Source organism: Panthera leo, chromosome D4 (assembly GCF_018350215.1).
Source record: "Panthera leo isolate Ple1 chromosome D4, P.leo_Ple1_pat1.1, whole genome shotgun sequence".
In the NCBI taxonomy this organism is placed as follows: Eukaryota; Metazoa; Chordata; class Mammalia; order Carnivora; family Felidae; genus Panthera; species Panthera leo.
Window position 1 is genome coordinate 70,552,639 of NC_056691.1, and position 27,301 is coordinate 70,579,939.

The following is a 27,301-nucleotide window of genomic DNA, read 5'->3' on the forward strand; positions in this document are numbered from 1 at the left end:
CTTGTGGACTATACTGTGTCATCCTACACAGCACCCATATTTTACAGGAAGAGAGATAAATATGGCAGAGAATCAAGGCTAGAACCTCTTCTTGACTGTCAATTGAGGCAGGACTCTGTATGCCTTTTAATGGTTAGTCTTCTGAAGAGCTAGCTTGTTCAAAAGCTTCAGTATGCATGTCTCCAGTGTTATCTTTTGAGACTGGGTTGTGTAAAGCCTTTGGATTAACGATACCAGAAAAGGGAGAACAGAAGGAATTTGTCACGTAAATGATTGCATTGTAGTTCCCGTGCATTGGCAATAGTCTATGCTGGGGCTTCCATGGGAGCGCCTAAGTGTGAATGTCATTGCTGCTTGAAATTTGCTTGCTTTGTAGATCCTACTTGGGAACCGATTTTCAGTACGCTTGATAGAAGCCACTTTTTTCCTACAGTTTTGGGGAGGTTGAGTAAACTATATCCCCATCTTGGGGCTTGAACTCGTGACCGCAAGATCAAGAGTTCCATGCTCTACCAACTGAGCCAGCCAGGTGCCCTAGGTGGTGGTAGTTGTTTTGAAGGACTCTGGTTATGTCTCCGTGTGTATGCACATACTGTATATATGTCATTAAAGAAATAATTAGGAGTTAATTTTTAATAATGTCCATCTGGTAACTACAGATTAGTATGTTTTCAGATCCCTGATATTTGACCCTATTCATCATACTCTGCTGTTAATTGGTGCTGATCAGCAGAGCTAATGAAATACCTAAGAACTGCTGGGTTTCACTGCTCCTCACTGGACTTGGTCACACTTCTTTTTGCATGTGGGTGGACATAAAATTTATCAGCAGGCAAATCCGTGAGGAACTAACTTTATTACAAGTATCCTTTTCGACTTGCGAGCTACCTCAGCTAGTTAGTTAATTTTGCACAATAGTCTATATGGTTTTCATTCCAAAGCTCTTTGTGTAACTTGGTAAGCAGCCACTACTTGAAAGAGCAAATCAGTCCAGGTTGTTATATATGTATTGTACCCGCTCTAGTGTAATGCTCTTATTTTCCCCTTAAGATTCTTTCTGTTAGAGCCGAACTCCCTACTCTTGCTTTTCACAATATAAATACACAAATTATTATGTGTCACCAGCATCCGTAGGGAGTTTGGAAGATATCAAGTGGCTATATCTGCATAACTTTGCAAAGGAGAGCCCTTCTTTGCCAAACATGGTTTCATTTTCTCGAAGAGGAAAACCTGGGGTCCATCAGGTTCTATTTTTTGTGAGGTGGAGACCCAGGTGGAACCACACGTGGTCTTAGCAGGGTCATAACTCCAGTGCCTAGACGATGAGATCTTGTGACTAACATCTGGGTTGACCACAAAGGAGACCAGAAGTCCAGAGCGCTGGGTGCACAGCTGCTTGGCAGAAGAAGATTCTTCACACCCTAGAAGTGAGGAACTGGCCTAACTGCAGAAAGCCCATGCTTCTAACCACCTCAGGACTCCTCTTGGCATTATTGCTGGGGGCAGGGGTGAGGCTGCAGCTTTCTTTAGGTGGGGAGAAGAGAAGGCCTTGGTGGGTGTGCACTGGAGCAGTGTCACTGACAGGTGATGAGTGCCCAGTGCTTTTCTGTCCCCAGATGGCTCCATGATTCCAGGTGCACCAGGGACCCCCGTGATTTTCCCGGGTGCACAACAAAATCGGAGACCGTGGAAGTGAGAGAATACCAGCCAGGAGTGGATCAGAGAGGGTCGGTAGACAAAGGCTTGTGTTGCTTTGTGTGTGCTTGTAGACATCCATCAACAGTTGAGAAATTGGATTGCCGTTCAGTTCTCAAACAAATGGCTTGTTTATGAAACTGAAAACTGCTATCTCCTTTAGGAAATATTCAATCTTGCAGTTGGCCCCTAGGGTTAAAGAGTCTCCTCCCTCCAGTCTGCTTTGCTCTCCTTTCCCAAACAATGCTTTGATGTGCAAATCTCTCCTAATGGAAGATAAGTCATCAATTAACCCAACCAGAAGGTTAAGCTGGAAACAGACTTTTCAAGGAAGGGATTATCTCTGAGTTAACCACTGATTGACATTACCTATCTGGGATATATTCTTATGGAAAGACTTAAATCTCCACCTAGGCAGAGGGTAAGGGGGGTGCAGAAGTATTCCAGTTATTTGGTTTGTTTTGAAAGTCACTTTAGAAATTGGATCTAGGTCACTTGAGCCTGGGGTGGAGATGACCATAGTTTCCTTTCCAAACAAGTTACCATTTTAATTCCTTCAAGAATTGGTCCTAATACTATTAAATTGCTAGGGTTTTCTTGTTGTTTTTACAAAAAGTAAACAGAACCATCTATCTTTATATAATAGCATTAACGATATTGTTAATTTAAGCACAATGCAGATTAAACAGATCTGTAATTTGTGTGCTTGAGATTTCCAGGTCAAAATAAGCTTTGTTCGTTTTGACTTTCAATCACTTTAAATTATTGACGAGCCAGTGCTAATTTACATAAAGCTTTTCAGGAAAATATAAATTTCATAAATTAAGCTATTTCACTGTTCCTTTTTTAGGTTTGCCTTTTGTTTTCTACTATGTTTAGGAAACCAAAAACAGGGGCTATTAAAATATTTACTGCCAAAAATTCAGGGAGTAAAAGAGGGTAGTTATTCCACCACCCTAATACAATCAATAATTTATTCTCTTCTAGTCTTTTTCCCCTATGTTTGCTACAAAATGTAATCCATCTACCTAGATTCTGTTTCCTATTTCATTAACCTCATTGAGTGTTTCAGAAATTATGCCCATGTTCCTTAATGGACACAGAATTTCTATTTGGGGTGAAGAAAAATTTTATTTTATTTATTTATTTTAAATGTTTATTTATTTTCAAGAGAGAGAGACAGAGCGTGAGCAGGGAGGGGCAGAGAGAGAGAGGGAGACAGAATCCGAAGCAGGCTCCAGGCTCTGAGCTGTCAGCACAGAGCCCGATGTGGGGCTCCAACTCACGAACCATGAGATCATGACCTGAGCCGAAGTCGGATGCTTAACTGACTGAGCCACCCAAGTGCCCCGAGGGTGAGGAAAAATTTTAGAAATAGTGGTAATGATTGCACTACATTGTGAATGTACTTAATTCCGCCATACTGTATACTTAAGATGATTTTTTAAAAATGCAACTTTTATGTTATATATATGTTATATATATATATTTTCCCACTGGTAAAAAACAAAGTTCAACTGAGTAAACTTGAATAGTGGCCTTATTAAACAAGTTCTGAAATGGGCAGCATCCCATCTAGCAAGAAGAGGGAACTCCAAAAAGTTGCATAAAATGGAAGGTTTTGGGGGCCCCTGGGTAGCTCAGTCAGTTGGGCATCCGACTTCGGCTTAGGTCGTGATCTCACAGCTTGTGAGTTCGAGACCCGCGTCGGGCTCTGTGCTGACAGCTCAGAGCCTGGAGCCTGCTTCAGATTCTGTGTCTTCCTCTCTGCCTGCCCCAACCCTGCTCATGCTCTGTCTCTGTCTCTCAAAAATAAATAAATATTAAAAAAATTAAAAATAAGATAAAATAAAATGGAAGGTTTTTGTAGGAAGGAGGATGGGCAAAAAAGTTTTTAGCAAAAGAAAAGAAAGGATTATTCCAGGCAAGGTCACTTTCCCCTTAGAAGGGCTGGGGATCATATTAGGTAGATTACTTCATCTTCTTTTGGGGGATGGAGAGAGCCCATGTGACATATGACCTCATCGGTATTAAGCCCTGGTTTGGTGACTTGGCCTGGCCCAAGTGGTGCCATATGGGGCCTCTGGTTTTCTTTTTAACACCACATTGAAAAAAAAGTATATAAAAACTATGCCTCCATGTTGTTTTCTCTTTTTTCTTTTTTGAGAAATAGAGCACTGACAGATTTCAGAGTTTATAATGTTAGGAGAAAATTTTAGTGTGGAGTGCATTTTCCACAAGATTCAAAATCCAAAATTTTTTAATACTGGATTTGAGCTTTGTAATAAGCCTATGGTTTAAGAGGAAAAATTTTAGCCGTGGAGTGGCATGTTATTAAACCTTCAGAAACCTCGGAGATGTCATATTTCAGGCAGAGGTAATTAAAGCCCCTCTAGGAATACAACAGACCCCTAGTGACGTCCTCGACCCCTGGGAAGAAGGGCAACCATGATGGATGATTGCCCTTGACTGGTAATGACTGATGAATAACTTTTCCAACTAAACTTCCAGTTCACCAACACGAGTGAGGCCAAACCCTGCCCTCAGGGAGCTCCAACAGTAACTGGGTAAGTCCTCTAGAAGGTTGTCAAGGTGTGACAGAGCAATTCATTCTGCTGGGGTGTTTTTGTACAAGGAGACTTCACAGGGCAGCTAGTTTGACCTGATGCCTTGCAGAAAAGCTGAGTTGAGAGAGAGGGTACCAATGAGGAAAGTAGATCAGATTTGGAAAGGTTGGTGGGCCCTTAATCCCAGACTCTGGAGTTTCTTTTTTTTTAAGTTTATTTCTTTATTTTGAGAGAAAGCGAGCGTGCAAGCGGGGGAGGGGCAGAGAGAGAGGGAGAGAATCCCAAGCAGGCAGAGCCCAGCATGGAGCTCAGTCTTCCAGATGGTGAGATCATGACTTGAGCCGAGCTGAGATCAAGAGTCAGGTGCTTAACTGACTGAGCCACCCAGGTGCCCCCAGGAGTGTCTTTTAAAATATTAGTCCACGGGCATCTGGGTGGCTCAGTTGGTTGTGTCCAACTCTTGATTTCAGCTCAGGTCATGATCTGTTTGGGAGATCGAGCCCTCCATTGGACTCTGTACTGACAGCACAGAGCCTGCTTGGGATTCTCTCTCTCTCTCTCTCTCTGCCTATCCCCTGCTTGCGCACGCTCTTTCTCTCAAAATAAGTAAATAAACATTTAACAAAAATAGAGAATAAGAAGTCCAAGTGACATCGAGGGCCTCATGAAGCACCATCGCTTGCTTCTTTCGTTTCCTTGTACAGCACCCTAGTCAGAGCTTAGGGAGTTACAGACCCTCAGGAAATGTCTGTGCTGAATTATGGTGGGGGGGACAAGGCCCAGAGCAAACCCTCTCTCTCTCTCTCTCTCTCTCTCTCTCCTCTCTCTGTCTCTGATCTCAAGCATGATCTCAAGCATCCACTGGGGTGGCTGGGGTTCAGATCACAGACTGGGTGCATCTTCCTGGACCACACACCTGATTTCCTTTGCTCCTGGGACATCTGGTCCCAGATGTGGTAGATGGGATGCATTTATGTTCCTACATTCTTAAATATTGCAAAGATGGGTCTAGGCTTGCAGAAACAAAGGCAAGCTAGGTATATGACTCTAATTGGGATGAAGGTCTTAAACACCTCAGATTCTCTCAGGTTATTATTTAGCGTTCATATCCCCACTTTGAAATTAACTGGCCCAGTATATTGTTAAATATGAATTAGTGGAATCAAGACGTGATTTTAAAGAATGCTTTTCATAACAAGTTCAACCATGTTACTGAAAAGAAAATGTGCCAACTTACACATTTTGGCATTGCACAGTGACATTGAGGGAGGCTGACTTAGCGGGGAACTGACAAACCCTTGTTAGCACTGCTGTCTTTATGGGAACAGTCTTGCCTCCCCCCCTTCCCATTCCCCTAATGGCCAAACACCTTGCCAAAATGAGATATACCTGAGTTTTAACCATCTGGGCCAATTCTGAGTTTCAGTGTGTAATCACCGATACAGGGAGCATGGCTTGGGGTTTATTTCTTCACTTTGCATTAGAGGTGTTCAGAAAAACTAAGGGGAAAAAAATGGGAGATTCAGCATTTTAGAATACAACAAAGCGACATCTTGGCTCAAGCCAACCTTTTGGTTCCATCATCTCACAGCTTGAGATGTTTGTTGATTGTGTTCCTGAGCCATCGAAGCCCCCACCTGCAGGCCCAACCCCTGTTGTTTCCTGTTCTTGGATCTCCACCTTCTGCCCTCTCGTTTGGGGAGGGGTCCACATCCGGAATGGACTGGCTTCTCTGGGCTCCCTGCTGTTGTGGTCCGGACCGTGTACAAGCCAAACAGACATGCTTGGGAGTGGCCAGACATTATCTAGAGAATTCCAACCATTCGGCTGAAGAGAAAGTCACTCGCCTAGAGCATTTGGAGGAGAACTCCAAGCATCTCAAGTAGGGGCGGATGGCAGACACAGCCTTCTAAGACTACCATCTGAGATACAGCTAAGGCCTCAAAGTGAATTTTATATTCAGAGATCCATGGCACAGCATGTGTCTTGGGAAAGCAAAACGGGTGTCAGCATTTGCTTCCTTGCTGTGGACTTTGAAGAGCTGGGCAAGCCAGGGCTTAGGTCTCAACTCTGTCACTTACTTGCTTTGTGTCTGTGGGTAAACTACTTAAAGTCGGAGCTTCGTGTCTTCACCTGCGACATAGACATCGTGCCCTACTTCAAGGTATTCGTGTGTGGATTTGTTGAGATAACGTATGGAAATGGCCTGGCAAGTTGCCTACACGTTGTCACGTTCAATTAATAATTGTGACCATTGTCATTCCTATCATTCATATCTCCTGTAAAGGAAAGTGGCACACAGCTAAGCCAGAAAGCACACGGAAGAAGAGTTCTAGTATCAGTTTGGTGTCTGTGGTAGACAAACTCAGAGCTAATCTTCCTTGTTTGATAAGCCTCTAGTCTAGGTTGTTCCAATTTTTAATGCCTAATCTACAGGAGGCAAGGTTACAGTTAACTGCCCCGAGAGACAGGCAGCCTCAGGCCAATCCCAGCTTCACTATTTACTGCTCAGTGTCTTGAGGCAAGTCACTTAAAACTCTGGATCTGTTTCCTTGGCTGTGTGATTAGAGAGGTCAAGAGTCCTGGCCTCACAGTCTGGTTTTGAGGAATAAACGGCACTGTGCATTAAAATCATTTAATGGCAATGGCTTGCATGTCATAATGCTCATTATAAGTTTATGACCACTTGCTCATCAACTCAACCAATACCTTCAAGATCTGTGGGCCCCTGTGTTCCTTCTCTAGTTTCACAAGGTGCATACCCATTGCCGGCTCCAAGACTGAAGCTTCAGTCCTTGCAAGCTGGCTTCTGTGGACCATCGTACCCACACACCCTTCCGTTCCAGATAGGCAGTTGGTAAGCCTGCACCATTACTGCCTGAGTTATGCCCTTACACCACAGGTATCCCTTTGCTCTTCCTGTTTGGTCCACAAATTTTAAAAAGTTCAGATGCCCTGGGGCCACTCACCTCTGACAAGGCCTGAAAAATTCTTTCGTTGGCCTGCCGCCAACATAGAAAGCCAGCGTAAACTGCCTTGTGTTGATGGCTTACCTCGTCCCTGTCATGAGGCCGGCTGCTTTCACATGCTGTCTCTTTTGTAATCTTCATAACAGCCTTAGAAGGTGGATGTGTTGGTTTCTTGTTGCTGCTGTAACAGATTACCACAAAATTAGTGGATTAAAACAATAGATATGTATTCTCTCACAGTTCAGGAGGCTGGAAGTCTGAAATGAGAAATAGGAGGGTTATTTCTCTTTGGAAGCTATGAGGGAGAATGTGTTTCATCCCTCTCTCCTAGCTTCTGGTGGTTGACAGCAATCCTCGGCACTCCTTGGCTTGTGGATGAGTCACTCCAGTTTCCACCCCTGTCTTCAGATGGGGTTTTTCTTCTTGGTTTATCCTTTGTGTGTTTTTTCTTCTTATAAGGACGCCAGTCATTGGGTTGAGGGCCCACTCTACTCCCCTATGACAGCATCTTCACTAACTACATCTGCAAAGACCCTATTTCCAAATAAGGTCACATTCTGAGGTCCCAAATAGACTTGGATTTTGGAGGGGACACGATTCAGCCCACTACAGTAATTATACCCATTTAACAGATGAGGAACCTAGCTTCAGAGAGGAGCACATTCTTTGTATAAGCATCATGCAATCCGTTTGTGACACCAGATGATTCAAACCCTGACCTTCTTTTCCCTAATATTCATGTTCTTCCCGTTGAATCACCTGACCACACATAAATAAATAGAGAATAAAAAAAGGGTCCAGAAATCATGGCAGCAAAATGTTTAGCAACAGTCAGCTACCAGATCAAAGGGGGCCTCTAGGGGGTGAACAGGATGAAGCAGAGTCTGCAAGCAAATGGCGTCCCGCTTTCTTGTTGCTGGTTCTCAGACTTTATCCTGTTTCCATAATCGGCATAACTTGTTGGCTCTCAACCATGGGCGCTCTGCTCCTGGGATTCCATGGCTGGGCAGAGAGATTCCTCATAAATGAGACATGAGGTAGTTGTCGGGTTCCATTGACATTGAGCAAAGGGCAAGAGCACATTTCTTAGTGTGAAGCCAAGTGCTCTCCCACAGCTCTCTTGCACCCCATCTTACTGCTCATTTATGCTTATCATGCCTCCCCTAGGGGTATGGAGAATTTCCACGCTTTCCTTCTCCTGCAGAGGTTCCTTCCTGGCATTCAGAGCCACAAAGGCAGTGGACGGAAGCAGGTGACTGGCCCTCAGCTGCCTCCAGAGCTCAGCTGCCCAAACTTTTCCCAGAGTGTGGTCCAGCAGGGCTGGCCCAGTGCAGGATTGGGAGAGCACAGTGCTGGGGGCACAAGGGGAATGTGCTCAGCCCTGGTTAAAACACATGACGGAACCAGGGTTAGGTCCTCAATGTTAGGGGCAAGCTTCCCTTGGTTTCAATCACAAATGCAATTCTGGTACCAGGCTCAGAATCCTGTGTAGTCAAGGGTATTGTTTTGCTGCATGAGGTGGGAGTCAGAAAATTTGGACGGGCCTGGCTGAAGCCTTCCTTGCCCCTTGGCTGCCCTTTGCACCTTCCTCTTCTTCAGCAGACCAGTGTCCCCAGCACCTATCCTGATCCAGAATTGCCACTTAGTCCTGGCAGATCAGGATTCTGAGATTGACCATCTGGACTTTGCTGGAGTTCTGTCTTCTTGCCAGAGAGCACTGGAGTTAGTTGGAGCAGAGGTCTATTTACTACACAGTCTGCCTTCACATATGGCTTTGTGCTTCTGAAGAAACCTAAGAAAAGTGAGTGGCAGTTCATAGTGACACATAGTGACCCACCTGTTCTGTGTGTGTGTGTGTGGGGGGGGGGGGGTCTAAACCTTCCAGAACCTTCCAGCAGTTCCCTTGCAATCCATTGGTAGCTGATTCAGTAGGACCAAACCTTTTTCCTATTGGTAACTGGTGGATCCTTTTGTTGAGTTTTCTTGCAGCTCACCAGTTATTTCATTTTAAAAGTACCTCTTGATTGTTGTGTTTTCCTTCTGTCTCCAGAATTGTAAGTGTAGGCTTGGGGAGATGAAGGCATACTCTGCAATGCCTCCTGCCTTTGAGTGGGGAAGAGCTTGGTGGGTGAGTCTACTCTGGAACTCGACTCCTTGCTGCCTGAGGGCTGGGAACTGGGGGCACAGATGGGAAGGGATCCCAAGGCAGAATTGCCACTTGGGTCCACGGCCAAGGGTTCAGGATTGCCCCAGTGCAGTTACCATCCGTCTGTAAAGTGCTCAGCATTTACTTCATACATTAATAACAGACGAGGTGGTTTTGCTTACAGCATACTAGGTTTGGCAAACCCACGGTATTTTTTTCCAAATCCTATTTTTAAAACCTTACTCAAAGCTTTACAGTACTTTACTAGAACAACAAATTGATTTAAAGTCACTGTGTGTGTGTGTGTGTGTGTGTGTGTATGTGTGTGTCTACCTGTCTGTCTGTCTTGTAGGTGGATGGGAAGGTTTACTAGACGGACTCATCTGCACATTTAAGTTGAACGGAGAAAAAAAAAAAAGACTGTTGTTTAGAATAATACATAAAGTCAGCCTCCAATTTTTGTTCTCTCCTTGACTGCTCAGGCCTTTGGAAATTTTTCACAGGTGTTTTCCTATGACATATCTTGGCTGTGACATAGTTTATGAAATTCTATGACATTTGGCTTCCCAAGAGGAATTGGTTACTCACATCGTGGTTCACAACTTTTCTGGGAAGAGGAAGCTCGCGGAAGGAAAATATCCATACATGACAGTGGAGTCAATTACTTATCTTTGATGAAAAAGGAAGATTATATTGCCCCAAGTTGCAATAGTGAGAGCCTGCTGCTAAAAGTATAATGTTACCACAGCAAGAAAGCACAGCTTCCTTGAGGGCAGGCTACGTTTGGATACACATTCGTCATCATGACTGAGTGAAGGCTTTAGTATTCATTGTGCAGAGAGAAAATGGAGATTAAGAGGCACTGCAATACCTAACAAGTAGCCAAGCCTTGGTCTATTTTAAGTCTAAATGTATTTAAAATTTTTTTAATGTTTATTTATTTTTTGAGGGGGGGGAGGGGCAGAGAGAGAGGGAGACACAGGATGCAAAGCAGGCTCCAGGCTCCGAGCCGTCAGCACAGAGCCCAACATGGGGCTCGAACCCATGAACCGTGAGATCATGACCTGAGCTGAAGTCGGACAGTTAACCAACTGAGCCACCCAGGCATCCCTAAGTCTAAATGTATTTACAGTTCAAATGTGTAACATACATACATACCACATCTTCTTTATCCATTCATCCATCTGTCGATGGACATCTGGGCTCTCTCCATAGTTGGGCTGTTATTGCTGCTATTAACATTGGGGTGCATGTACCCCTTTCAATCTGTATTTTTTTTAAATCTTTTGGTAAATACCTAATAATACAATTGCTGGATTACCTGAAGGTTTTTATTGTTACAAGATGGCAGTGCATTTCTTCTAAAGCTTTGCCCTCCACGATACGCTATGATGTCACCAACATTCCTGCAGAAGATAAGAGTAATAGTGTCTGAGACAGGAAGCAGAGGGACCCTTTGAGTCTAGGATCCTTGGTGGAGGGGGTTCCTAAAGACTCAGGGCAGAAATGTAGTGAATGTCAGGCATTGTGGCACTGCACTGGTCTGCTAGGTTTTTTCAGCCCCTTTCCCTTAGAGGGTCGTTACTCATCTTCACATTCTGGAAGAAAGCCAGATTCTGGTTCTGGAAGGAAGCGTAACGCGGACCATAAGAATTCTGGATTTTCCTCCCTCCTAAAGCCAACCTTTTGAGCAGTGCTGGAGGCAGTCAGAGGGTACACTGAGTGATTGCAGGGTATAATGTGAAGGGTAAGGGCTTGGAAGTTGTTGGAAGTTGGAACTATTTCTCTCTCTGTAGAATAATGTTTTTTTGTGGGAATAAATAAGATCATGGCACATGACATAGCTTGGTAGTCCATACATCCACGTGTGGATTCTCGCCAGCTCCCTGCTTTGTGGCTTTTAGTGCCCTGAGCACCAGGGAGGTACAGCTGACTGAATTGCCTAAAGTCTTTCTAAGCAAAGTTGCTATGCTGTTCCCTTCTCATCAATTTTCCCTCAATAAATTAAGGACTGGGCGAGTCTTAGTTTCCCACACTTTACCCCAGTTAGAGATCCCTTTGGGTAAACAGGCTATTTTTAATTATGAATATTCCCGTCACGTTCACATCTAAGTGTAAATTGCTTTAAATACTGGCCTCCTTGCTGCTGTGTGGAGTCATGTGGAGGTGGGACTTGGGGTGGACCTACCTGAACGGTAGGGGAGAAGGCAGCCATGACCACTTAGAAGGGACATTTAGAGGTGCTGAGACACTGGCTTCCTTTGGTGTGTGCCTTGCGTTGGACCTTGGAGCAGTTTGAAAAGCTGCAAACCCCCAGCTCCCCTCTGTTCTGGGAAGCATGTGGAGGGAGCTTTCCCAGCCCTGACCTCTCCCCTCCTCCCTGGTTTGTAATTCCATGCAGCAGGCTGGGTCTCACCATTTTTGAAGCCAGCCTCTCTCCACAATGCCTGCTTCCATCTAGTTCCTTCCGATCTCAGCAGATCTGCTTTGGAACATTCTGTCACACGAAGGTATATACATGGGCTGGCCACACTTAGCAGAATAAACTCCTTCGGCGAAAGAGTTATAGTTCTGACAAGGGGAACGTCTGAGGCAGCCGAGTTCCAGCTGGGAATCCTTGAAATCTCTCTTGGCACACGTATCAAGCAGTTTCAAAGCCTGAGGCTGCTGCTGCTGCTGCTCCCATTTGCTGGCTTGCTTCCTCTCGGCTCTGCCCTCACGGTTACCAGACTCAGAACAGCCCAGCGCCTCACCTTTGCCCAGGGTTCACGCCGACATCACAGAACCGCAAGGATTAGGAGCAGAAAGGAAGTGAATTTTGAGGGTTCGCCTGGCTTGGGTGTCTCATTTCTCAGCCCAGAAAACTGAGACCCAGAAAAGAAACCCGGCCTTGCAAAAGTCACGTAGCAGCAGGTGCATGGTTTCAAAGACCACCGGTTTCTGCCTCCCGTTTGCTGTCACACTTCCCAGGTTCCCCCCGAACTGCCCACTGTGCCTCCCAGGGCAGAGCTCTGCTCTCCGGGTGGGATTTGTGAATTCCAGCCGGAGCTCTGTTCTTGACCAGCTGTGTGACCCTAGGGAGGGCTTGGCTGCATGGGCTGGGGCGTGCCCCTCTTTGGACTGGATGAGAAGCCTCACCTTGCCGTTGGTGGAGGAATAAACAGAGAAGATATGACTGGCACCCAGTAGGGGTGCAACAGATATTTGCTGAATGATGGCGTAGCAGCGTCGATCTCCTGCAGACACCAGGCCCTGGGCCCTCACAAACTGCACTCTGTTCCCCAGCCAACCAGGACCAAGTTTCAAAATGGCTTCGTTCCCCCCCAGTGCCAGACACCCTCGGAGACTGAAAATTTTTCCCTCTGCCTCGGAGTATAAAGCGCTTTTCTGGAGCACCCAACTGTGGCTTTGCCACACAGTCTTCCTAAACTCCATCCGATTTTTGCAACCAGAAGGAGGGGTGTGTGTGTGCATAAGTGTACATATGCGTGTGCACAAGTGTGAGTGCATGCGTGTGCATGCATGTGTGCACGTGTGTGACTGAATGTGTGCATGTGTATTCACTTCCTGGAGCTGCCATCACAAAATACCACAAACTGTATGGCTTAAGCAACAGGAATTTACTGTCTCGTAGTCCTGGACACGGGAAGTGCGAAAGGTGGCAGCGTGGTTCCTTTTGAGGACGGTAGGGAAGGGTTTCCCAAGCCCCTCTCCTTGGCTTATGGGTGGCTGCCTTGTCTCTTGTATCTTCACGTGGTCTCTCTTCTAGGTATGTCTCTGTCTAAGTCTCTTTTTATAAGGGTACTAGTATATTAGATTAGGGCCCACCCTAATGATCATGTGACTTGATTACTTCTGTAAGACCCTGTCTCCAAAGAAGGTCACATTTTGAGGTACTGTGTGTTAGGACTTATACCTAGGAAGTTGGGTTCCATCCCATAACAGTGAGTGTGTGTGTGTGTGTGTGTGTGTGTGTGTGTGTGTAGTGAAACATAGCATCTCAGACTCCAGTCAGAAGCATGCCTGCTATTTATGGGGCACCTAGCTGGCCCAGTTGGTAGAGCATGTGACTCTTGATCTCAGGGTTGTAAGTTCAAGCCCTGTATTGGGTATAGAGATTACTCAAAATCTTAAAAAAAAAAGAGAGAGAGAGAGAGAGAAACATGCCTACAAATTAGATAATAGTACTTTATTATTATTTTTTCTTCTTTATTTTATTTTATTTTTTAAAGTTTATTTATTTATTTGTTTTTAATAATCTCTACACCCAAGGTGGGGCTCAAACTCACAACCTCAAGCTCAAGAGTCACATGTTCCACCGACAGAGCCAGCCAGGTACCCCTAGATCATAGTACTTTAAGAGCACATATCATTCTCTCTTTTGTGAACAGGGAAGATTTAAAACAACTATTTTTTATAAACCTCCTCATGGAAGCAGAGGGGGCAGATGTGATGATGTCGAAGGTCCTAGGTACCACTCTTGCCTCATGGCTTGAAAACGTGTCTTCGTGGAAGGCCCTCGTCTGCTTTGTCACTCTCTAGCAGAGCAATGCCACCCTTGGTGTGTAATTTCCCCACCTCGTTTTTACTTTAGACTGTCAAGTAGCGTCTTGAAATACCTCTGACTGTACCAAAGAACATTCCAATTATTCCAAAGGGTACACAAATTCAGAGTTTCCACACTATTCCCTGATGACTTGGTATCACCGAGTTAGCCCTTGAGAAACTCCTGGATATTTCTAAATAAGTTTCTGCATATTATAGGTGTTGTTTAGATGTTGTAAATAGTTGTATAGTATATGTTTAGCTTTTCTTCCAAAAGACTCTGCCTGAGCTCCATCCACTCTGATTATTCTTTCCTTGACTTATATTCTCGAGAAGGTCCAGGGAGGTCTGCTTCGCTGGCCAACCCACAGACCACTGGGGAGTCCGGCCACCAACTCGGGGCTGCCCGCCTGATTTACCAGGAGAAACGGCTCCCAAACTGCTCCTGAACTTGCTGGCTGTGCAGGACCATGCTTGGCGTTTGCTGTCCTCTCCCTGTAAATATCCATTCTCTCTGTCTTCTCCAAAATGAATCCTTCACAGCCGTGCAAGGACCTGCATTCTGACTGACTTTCTCAGCCAGCCCCTGAGTTAAGCCAATTGTTCTTCTAGGTCAACCTAAGTCTGGGGACCAGGTGGATAGAACCTGGGGGCAGTGTTGGGGGCCAGTCTGAATACCTGGGCAGGGGGACTTACATCATCACTCATTAGCTTTAGTGTGTAATGCTGGGAGTCTGATTCTGTGGTACAGAGCAGGGGGGTGTTGGTGACACTTGTGTCCACCCGAGGTACGTAGGGATCTGGTTTTTTGGCTGTCCTTGTTTGGTGGCAGAAGATGACTGGTTACCTCTGAGAAAACGGAGCCACTTCCCCCAGACACATCTTGAAGTAACAACACTCATCCCAGACTTCAAATTCCTCTGTCCTACTTCAGCGTGAGAGACCGTGTAACCCTTTAAAATCTATCTTCCAAAGACCATTGAAGGACATAAAAAGTACCTGTGAGATAAACTTCTGAAGTTAAAAAGTGTTGGCCACAAAATTGCATGTAGTGTCTGGTCTCCACTATATTAAATACATATTTCTAAAAAGAAGACTAACTGGGACGCAATAAAATATTAACTGTTTTCCTCTGAGTGGAAGGAAGATGAATAATTTGTATTTTCCAAATTTTCTACAGTGAGCGTTTGTTACTTTACAGACACACAGGCACATATATCTACTCTAAATCTATTTACAGTGTTATGTATATTATATATAATATTATATATGTATTGTATTCATAGTATATATAATTTTACTGGATCTTCGGGATCTTTCAGATTTTTTGCTACCTCGGCATCGCCAGGATATTAATTCCCTGCTTGCCCGAGGCCGGTCTCTGACTTTCTAAGAAGACAGTGGTAACTGGTTCCGATGGACAGGGTGGAGCTCCTGGGGCCCTCTGAGCACCTGGGGAGAAGGCTGGGGTTGCCTCTGGCCGGTGCCTGCCCTCCAGGCTCGGCCTCTAGGGAGGGGCCAAGGTTCTCTGAAGGAGGTTAAAGCCCTTCTTTGTGTGAATGGCCTTTTAGGGAGCAGAGGGAGGGGCGGCTGTGACATCACAGGCTTCAGTCAGGAGGCTCGGAAGGAATTTGTCCTGCTTGAGCCAGTGCGCAGGAATCCGTCTGGAAAAAGAGGCAGTTCCGACTGGGGACGTTTGAGACACGCACTGTGGGCAGGGTAAGCCGAGTCTGCTGACCTATCTTACTGTCCTTTTCTTTTCTAATCTGGAAGGAACGGGTTCCTTCCCGGGGCCCGTCCTGGTGGAGGGGGACTCAGAGTCGGGACTGTAGGGCTGTGCTGCGGAGTCCTTTCCCTCTAGAGGCAGAGTGGGCAGCTGAGCTCCGACTGGCGACTTGCTTCTCTTGGAAATCTCGTCAACCCCCCCAGCTTGCAAGTTAAATGGCAGAGAGGAAGCGCGGCACCAGGCGTGCAGTGCGTGCAAAGATGCCCACATGTGGCACACGAGGCCGGGACGATGGTGCGTGAGGGTGTCTGCGAAAGAGAACCTGTGTGTCTGTCCTTGTCCGGAGTAGAAGCAAGCGACCCAGTGACTCTGGTAACTGGTTTTCTAGTTAACGCCTTGTATTTATTTGGTCTGTAACGAGGCCGAGCTGTGGGACCCGCCACGTTCACGGAGTGACTCTCGGGGCCTTCTGGGGAATGTGTGTGCCTGTGTCCTGTAGGAGCCCAGGGAGTGGGAAGAGAACCTCATCAGCTCCGTTCGTGTGCACAGTGTCATCTGTGGACAAAGGGTTAAGCTCAGAGGCTTCTGGCACCGTTTCCTCTTTTCTCTTGGCTCTCTGCCTCAACATAGTGGATTTGTGCTGGGTCCACAGTGGTGCTCAGCTTTTGCTCTCTGCCATTAGTGGTTGGCCAGGCAAGAACCCAAGATCCTGAACTATTTTAAAACCAAGAGGGACACAGCTGAGTTATAAAGAACTAAAGCCGGACTTGCTTTTGCTTTCGGCAGAATTAGTTACCCTAGAAATTTCTGGCTGCAGGAGCCAGAGTTCCCTCTGAGGCCTTGATGTTGGTTTATTCTGGAGGTGGGGACTGCCCTGTAAAATCGTCTCATGGAGTAAAGGGCCTCTGGGGAGAAGAGCATCTGAGGACTCCTTGACAGAGCTCGGAGTTTGTTGCATTGAGGAGGAAGTGAAGCTTGACCTTCTTGGAGCAGAAACGAAGCATCTTTCCTCAGTTGGGGCAACCCTAAAGCCTCCCAGCCATTCCCAGTCACTCCTGTGGGGAGTGGATCTCCAGGCAGCTGAAAGAAACAAACCTTTCACCAGTTGCTATAGAAAAGGAAACAGCTTCCTTCCTCCCTCCAACCCCCCTGGCTCCCCACCCCCATCTTCAGTTGCTTTCACGGAAAGCCCAAGCTGTAAATGTGTTAATCAAACGACACCTTGACATATTCCAGATGTGCAGCCTGACATCTGAGCGGGTGACTTTGGAGCTGGGTTAAGGGGATACTATTAATAGGGCAGGCTGTGGTCTCGGGGAGACTCCATGACGCTATAAATTGACCACTTTCCTTCAACAGAAGTGTGAGCCAAGACGTAGTTTGTTTCCAGTGAAGGAAGGTTCTAGAAGTATTTTCATCCCATCTTCAAGCCCGTATCTATACTCTAAGGCTGTATCTGTACTCTAAGCCAGAGAGATAGCCGGATGGTGATGCCATAGAAGCTCTCAGCAAGAAAGGCTGGGCCTGTAAGAGCAGGAACATCTTTTTAGAACTGTCCCAGTCATATTTAGCTGTAACGCTTCACGGCAGGAGGTCCAAGAGCCATTGTTAGTGTTAGCTCCCTGGATCAGGGGTCAGAGCGTTTAACCCTGAGTCCGCCTGGTCTGACTTTAGCCTGCAACTGCCCAGGAGTGCTCAGGGTCTTTAAGTCTGGCATGTTTCCATCAACCAGGAAGGGGTCCTTCTCGGGGAGTGATGAGGCTTCTGGCTTCCCACCGTCAACCCAGGCCCCTGGTCCTCTAGGCCGGAAGAAGCGCTGCGAGGGGGCAGAAGAGGAAAGGCCTTTGGACTGGAATATGGCCCAGGCTATCACCTCTCCCCTCCTCTTCCTGGCCGAAGCCTGAAGCCAAACCAAGGAAGGAAGCAAGGCATTCTCAGACATTCCCATTCTCTGCTCCCTCACAAGGCTGGGTGGAAAGGGACTACTCAGAGGCCCTCTGGCACTTTCTCCGTCCTGCCCCCAGCTTGCCATCTTCAACAGGGAGGGTCTGAGGAGCTGCAGGCCAGCTGCTGAGGAATTTGGGCACTCCCAGTTTTCTTCATAAACTCTTTCTAGCCAGCCCGGTGTGTGCTGTTGTACAGGGCTGGGATTTTCTTCTGACTTAGCACTTCCTTTGCCTCGTACTTTTTTCTCTTTTTGGAGATTTCCTTGGAAATCTCTGCCTCCAAGGCTGTATGCTCCTTGCTGCAGAGTAGGGACCACCCCAGAGCTCAGGGGACCCCACCCCACCAGGGCCCTGCCCAAAGCTTACCACTCAGCAGGTTCCCAGGGCATGCTTATCCTCATAGGAATGCACTTTGACCTCTTCAGCCTCTGGGCTCCCCTCCTACACTCCTGAAGTTCCCTCAGCTTAGGGAGTCCCTCTGCCCCAGATCTCCAGACCTTAGCTCCAGTCTGGTCCCTCCAACTCTGATAAAGTTCAGGAGAGTAATGTGGACATCTTTGCAGCCTCCATGAGCCGGGTTGCATCCCTTCCTTCCATTTATCTTCGTGATAGAAATAACAGCCAGGAAGTTGAGTCCTGTAAGAAGCATTTTAGATGGTTCCACCACATGGACCACAGAACCAGTTCTCTGCTGTGAGAGCAATTGCGCCCTGTGTACTCAAAACTCGACTTAGGAAAAGAGAGAAAGGGTAAGAAGGGAAAACGGAGATGCTCTCTGGTTTCACAGCTATGCGGAAGTTTTATTTTATAGCCACGCCTCTGTTCCCTGGCCAAGAATGAGTTTGTGTTTTTGGTGGAACTTAAAAATAACTGGATTAAAGGATCAGGTCACCTATTACCTGGGGAAAAGTCTTTCTAATTTAAATAGCATGGCCTTAGTAGGAAGTAATCTGGGTTATTCAGAGTAGGAAGCTGGTTGTGCAGCCTGCGGCTGATGTTTGAGTGATTTGGGTCACACCAGGCATTTAGGCTAGGAGCCTGGGAGGTCACAGCTGGTAACGGGCTGTGTCAAGAGGTAACAGCCTGAGGGTGCTGGGGAGGTGGGTGGGGAAGCTGTGAATGCATTTGAGTAGAAGTTACAGCTTCCTGCTTGTCCTTGTAGCAAAGGACACCTTTTTGGTAACCCCCTGGTCCCAGCCATATCTGCTAAGGAAAATGTACCTCCTTCAAGTTCTTTCAGCTCATGATACGCCCAGCAGCAGATGCAAGGAAGAGAGAGCACACTGGCGTCCATCACCCCAGCTGGGCAGCTGTCAGGACCCTGATGTGTTTTCTGGGCAAATTACACAGTCTTCTAGAATCTCGCCTGTGCTGTTGACTCTGTGGCGTTGGGAAGGAGTCACAGCCTTTATGCATGGTGTCTATTGCAATGTCTGGGATGTGGGGTATTAATATTTTGCCCCTGGGTTGTCGTGGAGGAAACAGAGGACTCTCCTCAGCTGCCGGCTGGAAAGGTAAAATTCCCAGACCGTGCAGGAAGTCAGCACCCTCATTTCTAACTAGGGGGCCTACAGGGAGAGCAAAAGAAAGGAAGCTGAAACTAAGTCTCCAGGAAGTCTGTCTCAGTTCCTTTCTGAATAAATGGTGGGGAGGGGTCTCTGACTTCTGAAGCCAAATTGCGTGTCTCCCATCACTTCTAGAGATACAGGTGTGCAAACGGTCAACCAGAAAGCCAAGTGAATACTCTTTAAATCTATCCACCCTTCTTAACATAGCCCTAATCATTTTGGAAGCCTGCTGTCACTGAGAACACTTTTTGAAGTATTAGGAGAGAATTTGGAAGAACTGGCCTTCAAATCCTGTCTTTGCCACTTCCTAGCCAGGTGATCTTGGGAAAAAATCTTTCAATTTCTCTAAACCTCATATTCTAAAGTTTTAAAACTAAAGTTTTGCATACAAAAGGGCCTCGTTGCAAGTATCAGCCCAGATCGTGTATGTTTGTGTACTATGAACAGAGTGTGTCCGCAGTAAAATGGAGATGTGACAGGGCACCTGGGTGGCTCAGTCGGTTGGGCATCCGACTCCTGATCTCAGCTCAGGTCACGATCTCACAGTTTGTGGGTTCGAACGTCGCACTGGGCTTCATGCTGAAGCCTGCTTGGGATTCTCTCTCTCCCTCTCTCTCTGCTCCTCCCCCATTCTCTCTGTCTCTCCAAATAAATAAACTTTAAAAAAAATGGAGATGTGACACTCACAGTGTGCCCACCAAACAGGCTCATTGTGCTGCCTCATTCACTTGTACATCTGTGCAGCTAGTAGTGTATTGGCAATGGTCCAGGTTCTGTTCAGGCCAATGTGTGAACCCTCCTCTGCTTCCGATGTGACTGGAAAAGATTAGGGAGGTTAGAGATGCCTTAGGTCTGACTTCTAGCCTTGCCTCGGCCTTTCCCCTGTAATTGCCTCATGTGGATTTCTTCTCAAAATGAAAACTTCCCCATCATGCCCTGCTCCTCCCCACAAAAAGTCAACCAGCTCCCAGAGAGAATTTAATAATGGTCATTTACACTTCCGTGTAAAATTGCTTAATAATAAGGAACATTTGCATTAAACACTTCGCGGTATACATAGTACTTTTAAACACATTATCTACTCTAATTCCCGAAACAGATTTGAGAGATCTTGTTACAAGTCCTGCTTACAAAGGAGTTACAGTCTGCCAAGGAGAGTCCCATGATTGTCTTGCATAGGGTCTGGCAGAACTTTCATAGGCGATCCCGGGCACCACCCATATTGTAAACTAACCCATACTAATTTGTTTTGCATAACTATTAAACACGTTTTGGTAAATAGCGGCAGCTTGAGACACAACCTGGCTACCGGGTTATAATAAAAGCACGTCTTGCACTGAGTTCTGGCACCCACACAGACGTTTATTAAGCAAGCATTTGTAAAAGTAGGCATAAAACCTACTGTCTGTAACCTCAAAGAAATCCCAGCTCCTGAAGATTCTAGATGCTCCAGCCCCACCTTGCATGAAGACAGGTTTTACAAGGCAGGATTCCCTTACCCTATAGGGGTTAATAAACCATTAAAGTCCTCTGAACCTAAAGGCAGAGAAAGAGCCATTTAGCTTTTAGGCTCAAAGCACCATCCCTAAGGGTGTACGAGTCCCCTTCCCCTGCCCTGCTCACTCTGTCTGGAAATCTATTTCGGGAAAGGACAGAGAACATCTCTAATCCGCAAATTTGAACACTACCAACTTCACCAGATTTCCAGTTTTTATCATGCTAATTGACAAGCCACTAATTTCACTGATGAAAACCCATTTCTCACCTTAATGATGCCAGTTGGCAATGCCTCAGGGGGCCGTGGGAGTTAAAGAGAGCCAAACTACCCAGGAAGGAAGCCATCTATGGAGCTTGGAATTTCTGATTAGGTCCTGGTTGACCACTCCTAGAGTGTATATTCCCAGTTAGGTTGGCTCTCTGCTTCTGAATGTAATTTAAACTAATTTCAAACACACACATACAGCTGTATTATATTGTCTCTGCCCACATCTTCTAAAGTAAATAGTAGACGTCCTGACCAGCTATTAGCTATTTGGGGAAGCCAGTAGGCTGGCAGGTATTATGTGTCCTGCTCTACCAGGCCTCCGCCTGGAGGGTTCGCAGGGGCAGTCCAAAGAGGGTGCCCCTTAGCACCCTTTGAAAATCCAGTTTGCTTGGTTTTGTTTTTGTTTTTGTTCTGTTTTGCACTGAGGCACAGTTGATTTCAGAAGGACTTCCCAGTCCCCTTGATGAGTGTGTACTTTATCTGAATCCGGAATCAGGTTCACCTTATCTGAAGCATAGGGAAAAGTCCAGTCTTTTTAATCTTCGAAGGGAGCAATGAGCATTTGTTGGTTTGAGCAAGACATCATTTAATGACACCAAGCCCAGATTCCTGCCACTTCTGTTTACCTGGTGTAGTTTACAGGTGGCTTTGATTGTATCAGGCCATCTTGCATGAAGGTAAATTCCTCCAGTTGAGAATAGAACTCAGGAATTTGCTCCTTTGTTATAACTGTTGCCTAACTTTCCAAAAACTCAGGATCTCTGAGGCATGGTTGTGAATCAGTAAGTCAGGGTTCTCTCTTTAATTACTTCTACCTTGATTAGGGTGTAGAGCTGCTACTCTCTGAAGTACATGGAACAGAGTGTCAAGAAAAATGTTCTGAATTTATGGAAAGAAGCGGGAGGAGCCCCCTTGTAACGAGAAGGAGAGAGAGCCGCTTTCCTGTTTACACCCTCCAGTGCCTAGATTTTTTACACAAGTGTATTGGAACGGAATCATGTCTCAGTACATTGGGACTCCAAACTCTGACTTTTAATCAGTAATCAGCATTTGTAAAATCTTAGTTTGACCCATCATAGAAGATATTCAAGGCACGAGACTCATCATTTCTGACGAAAAGCTAATGGTAGTCTTTTTGACATTGCGAAAATGTATTGTCACAAGCCGTTCTCAGACTTTGAAAGTTTTGAATTGGAACACTTGCTACTTCAGAAAGTGTGCCTTGAAAAGGGTTGGTATACTTTTTAAGTTCTGAGAGAGAAGAAAACGCTGGCAGAGCATCTCCTAGCTCATTGTCCGGCGCTTGAATGGACGTACCCAGGAGAAAGAGACAGCGTGCTCTTGGGCAATGCTGTGGAGGGGGTTCAGGACCTTCTATCCCTGTGATTAGCAACAGGAGAGAACTATAGGCAAGTTTTTCACTCCTCCTGACAAGACGAAATAAACTCCAAAAGAGACTTAGGGCTTCCTAGGAAGTCCAATTTTTGTTAAGAAAAAAAGTGTCTCCTGGAGCTTATTGTTACTGCTAATCTCATTATGACCCCACAAAATAAGCTTCCTGCATGTTTAATGAATGGATTAATGACCAAATGAGCTATAGAATGAATTATTTGCCTTTTAAATTCCTTTAATGCTATGCCACCCTCTTTCCTCTTATGCCAACTACTCTAAAATACTTTATGTTCAATAGGGCAGTGATTTTCAACCATTTTTCAGTTCCAGCAACTTCCTACCATTTTCCTATCTTCCCTCCTCCGCCCCCAGAAGCCAAAAAGGATACAGGAAAAGCTCTCCTTATTCCCATAAAGACTGTTAGCAGTAAATCATTGACTAAATGAAGCTGGAGTGGGAGACTCACAGATAATCTGTCTCTCTGTAGCAGTGCCTTGTGTCTCTTTTTGTTGGTCTCTTTATTCCAGTAATAGCTTTCCATGGAGTGGGCTAATTTTGACGTAGGTTTATTTGAAATTGAATGGCAGCCAGTAAGTGGCAGGCATTCAAATTTTCTGTAATTCTTAGGGTGCCTGGGTGGCTCAGTCGGTTAAGCATACCCCTCTTGATTTCAGCTCAGGTCATGATCTCCTGGTCATGAGATCAAGCCCCGAGTCAGGCTTGGTGCAGAGCACAGAGCCTGCTTGGGACTCTCTTTCCCTGCCCCTCCCCCAGTCATTCTTTCTTTCTCTCTCTCAATAAATAAATAAAACTTAATATTTTTTCTGTAATTCTTAACGACATAGATATTACTGGCGATTGCCTTGCCAAAAGAAAGTCTAGTTAATGTTTTTAAAAGGCAGTAAAAATGTCTTTGACATGACTCTTGATGTCATTCTAAAGATAAAAGAACCATTAGCTAATAATGGTAAAAAAATAAAATAAAATAAAAAAAAGATATTAGCATTATAAATATTAATGGTATTAAAGGACCAGATTTGGACAAAGACCAGAACTAGACTGGAAGTTCATCCAAGACCAGAAGGTATTGACAAAAGAATCATTGTTACCTATTCCTAAAGAAGGAACATATTACTTGATTGATTTAAGTCTACAGGAGAATGTAAAAAATGAAGAGTGAAAGAAACCACCTGTTCATGGGTGACCTTCCAGCTCATGGATGACCTTCTAGGTCATGGATGACCATGAGAGTTTTCAGCATTCTGACAGAAGTGCAGAGCATGTAGGGTAAACTCCCATGCTGTTTAAGTCTCATGAACAAATCCATAATTATGAACCTTCCTTGGAAGTGTTTTGAAATGAATCTCCTGAGAATCATCCTGAGGTGGTGTTTTAATATTATGTTCTAAGAGTTTAAAATTGTTCACAACCGATGCAAATGAAAATGGTACCATCTTGCAGTTTTGCATTGTACTATGTAATACGAGGCATACTCTAGACTCAAGAGAGGAAGACAAACCTGACCAAGGTGTCAGTGAAATTCTTGAGGGACACTCAAATTAAGCTTACAATTTACCACTGAATTTTCTGAGATAAACCAGAATCCTTGGGTATGAAAAAAAATCCTCCTAGAATTTGAAAATTAATTTTACTAATGCCAAAAAAGAAATCACATGGGATTGGTGAAAATATAGGATTTATTTCAAAACATTAAAAAGATGTGGTTTTTCTTATTTAACAATAAGATTGGAGCTATCACATATAGTGCATTTTAGGAACTGGAGAATTGCTGCTGGCTACGAACTTTTCAAAGCAGCCCTCACTCCTTAACTAAGGAGTGTTGTTTTGATGTAGTCCCAGAGAACAGAACTATACAGTCAGTGGCTTTGGTTACGGTGTTTATAATGTACGTGATCGATTAAGAGCCATTGCACTGGGGCCCTGTAGCTGTTAAGGAGCCATTGAAGGAATCTACTGTTTTCCAGTATTTTCTCTTGGAAAATTTTTCCAGGAAGTTTCTTGTCTCCAGAAATATTGCATTACATATGGCAGAGGATTTCAATAAAAATCGCTGATGCCAAAGGACCATCTTACTCTACTTGGGGACACACAAATAGTCCTATTACATTTCTGCAGTAGTTTGCTATTAAGATATTTTATTAAATTCTGGTACAATTCCTGTATAATCTTTTCTACTTTAGAAGATATTTGAGCAATGTCTTCAAATGATCTGAATCTTAATTTACTTTTAAATTTAAGAATGGGACTGGCATTTATTGAACGTTCTCTGGACCCCCAGTAAACAAAGCAGAATCTGTAACATCGAGAGGTTTATGAATGAATTACCACAGCAAAATGAATATGCGAAGAATTATTAGAAGAGAAATCTCTGTTCCAAAGAACTTGTCATTGCTTCAGTTTTTCTTCCAGTGAGTTACCAGTTAATTTCTCAGGGTTCGCCTCCATAAGAGATTTAATAGCTAACCCTGACCTTTGTTGTCTCTTTATTTCAGAAGCCTCCCCAGCTTTCTGAGGATGATGTCCGGCTAAAAAACGAGAGAGACAATTGCAGCGTCGGCCCCCTGGAGCCTGCAACCAGCTCCCTTCCCCCAGATCACAAAAACATGGAAATTGAAGTCTCTGTTGCAGAATGTAAAAGTGTTCCTGGAATCACCTCTACCCCGCCTTCCATGGACCACCCCTCCCCTTTCTACTCACCCCCCCACAATGGCCTCCTCGCTGATCACCATGAATCTCTGGATAATGATGTGGCCAGAGAGATCCGCTATCTAGACGAGGTGCTGGAGGCCAGCTGCTGCGATTCTGCTGTGGACGGAACTTACAACGGCACGTCGTCCCCAGAGCCTGGAGCAGTCGTCGTGGCGAGCAGTCGAAGCCCACCTGCCCACACAGCCATCCAGCCAGAACTCACGGAGAGGGCAGCGGGCAGACAGGCCCCTCCTCACATCGAGTTCAGCACAAGCAACTCTGACGCCATGGCAGAGGGTGGAAAAGCCAACGGCCACTCGCCTGACCAGCCCCAAGATCTGCTGGGGGACGGCCTCCAGGCACCCGCGAGCCCCAGCTCCTCCACCAGCTCGCGGTGCTCGGGCCGTGACGGGGAGCTCACGCTCACCACACTGAAGAAGGAGGCCAAGTTTGAGCTGCGTGCCTTCCATGAGGACAAGAAGCCCTCCAAGCTCTTTGAGGACGACGAGAATGAGAAGGAGCAATTCTGTGTCAGAAAAGTGAGGCCTTCGGAAGAGATGCTGGAGCTGGAAAAGGAAAGGAGAGAACTCATCCGGAGCCAGGCCGTGAAAAAGAATCCTGGCATCGCGGCAAAATGGTGGAATCCTCCCCAGGAAAAAACCATCGAGGAGCAGCTGGACGAGGAACATCTGGAGTCGCACAAAAAGTACAAGGAGCGCAAGGAGAGGAGGGCGCAGCAGGAACAGCTGCTCATGCAACAGCAGCAGCCGCCCCCAGCCCAGCTCTGCGCGGCCCCTGTGGCCTCCCGTGACCAGGCCAGCGCGGCAGAAAACGTAAAGGAGGACATCGTCACCGAGCAGATAGACTTCTCTGCCGCTCGCAAACAGTTCCAGCTCATGGAGAGTTCCAGGCAAACAGTGGCCAAGGGCCAGAGTACACCTAGGCTCTTCTCTATCAAGCCCTTTTATAGGCCTCTGGGGTCAATCAACTCAGACAAGCCACTGACCAACTCGAGACCAGCTTCCGTCGGGGGCCTTCCAGAAGACAGTGGTGCATCAGCAGCCAAGGGGCAGCAGAAAGCCAGCTGTGCCCTGGAGAGTCAGCCTGCGGGGGGAAGCCAGGGCAGCACAGCTCCTCAGGGGAGGGAAGGGCCCTACAGTGAGCCTTCCAAACGTGGGCCCTTATCCAAACTGTGGGCAGAGGATGGGGAGTTTACCAGTGCCCGGGCCGTCCTCACTGTGGTCAAGGATGACGACCCTGGGATCTTGGATCAGTTTTCAAGGTCAGTCAATGTCTCTTTGACCCAAGAGGAGCTTGACTCTGGTTTGGATGAATTGTCAGTGAGGTCCCAGGATACCACTGTCCTGGAGACCCTGTCCAACGATTTTAGCATGGACAACATCAGTGACAGCGGGGCCTCCAATGAGACAACCAATGCCCTCCAGGAGAATTCACTGGCTGATTTTTCTCTGCCCCAGACTCCACAAACTGACAACCCTTCAGAGGGCCGAGGAGAAGGCGTCTCCAAGTCCTTTAGCGATCACGGTTTCTATTCCCCTTCATCCACACTGGGAGACTCTCCATCAGTTGATGACCCCTTGGAGTATCAGGCTGGTCTCCTGGTGCAGAATGCCATTCAACAAGCCATAGCCGAGCAAGTGGATAGAGCTGTGTCCGAAACCAGCAAGGGTGGGACAGAACAGCAGGGACCTGGAACAACTCTAGAGGAAGCTGGCACTGGGGCTCCCAGTTCAGAGAAGCCTCAGGGCATGTTTGAGCCGCCTCAGGTGTCTTCTCCTGTTCAAGAGAAGAGGGAGGTATTACCAAAGATTCTGCCTGCTGAAGACCGGGCACTCAGGGAAAGGGGGCCCTCCCAGCCACTGCCAGCCGTACAGCCCAGTGGGCCAATAAACATGGAGGAGACCAGACCTGAAGGGAGCTATTTCAGCAAGTACTCAGAGGCAGCTGAGCTGAGGAGCACAGCCTCGCTCCTGGCCACTCAAGAGTCCGATGTGATGGTTGGGCCCTTCAAGCTGAGGTCAAGGAAGCAGCGGACTTTGTCCATGATCGAAGAAGAGATCCGAGCAGCTCAAGAAAGGGAAGAGGAACTGAAGAGGCAGAGGCAAGTCTTGCAGAATACCCAGAGCCCCAGGGCAAAGAACGCCCAATCGCTGCCCTCCCGAACATCATGCTACAAAACCGCTCCAGGTAAGTGAAGTGCGCACCAGAGACAGACGCCGTGGGAATCGGTTGATTCCAGCTTATGTGTTTCT

At 46.2% G+C, this 27,301-nt stretch overlaps 1 protein-coding gene across 8 annotated transcripts in view; it reads left to right on the top strand.

The window, feature by feature from the left end:
• PALM2AKAP2 (PALM2 and AKAP2 fusion) overlaps window positions 1-27,301 on the top strand; it is a 505,626-nt gene that overhangs the window by 445,060 nt on the left and 33,265 nt on the right. For 7 of the 8 annotated variants that reach the window (XM_042914169.1, XM_042914174.1, XM_042914173.1 and 4 more), the window contains one exon: window positions 24,833-27,236. In XM_042914169.1, coding sequence (XP_042770103.1) covers window positions 24,833-27,236 — 2,404 coding nt within the window. Of the gene's footprint in view, window positions 1-15,579; window positions 15,642-24,832; window positions 27,237-27,301 lie in introns of those variants that run through there. The other variant, XM_042914176.1, reaches the window with a different exon arrangement.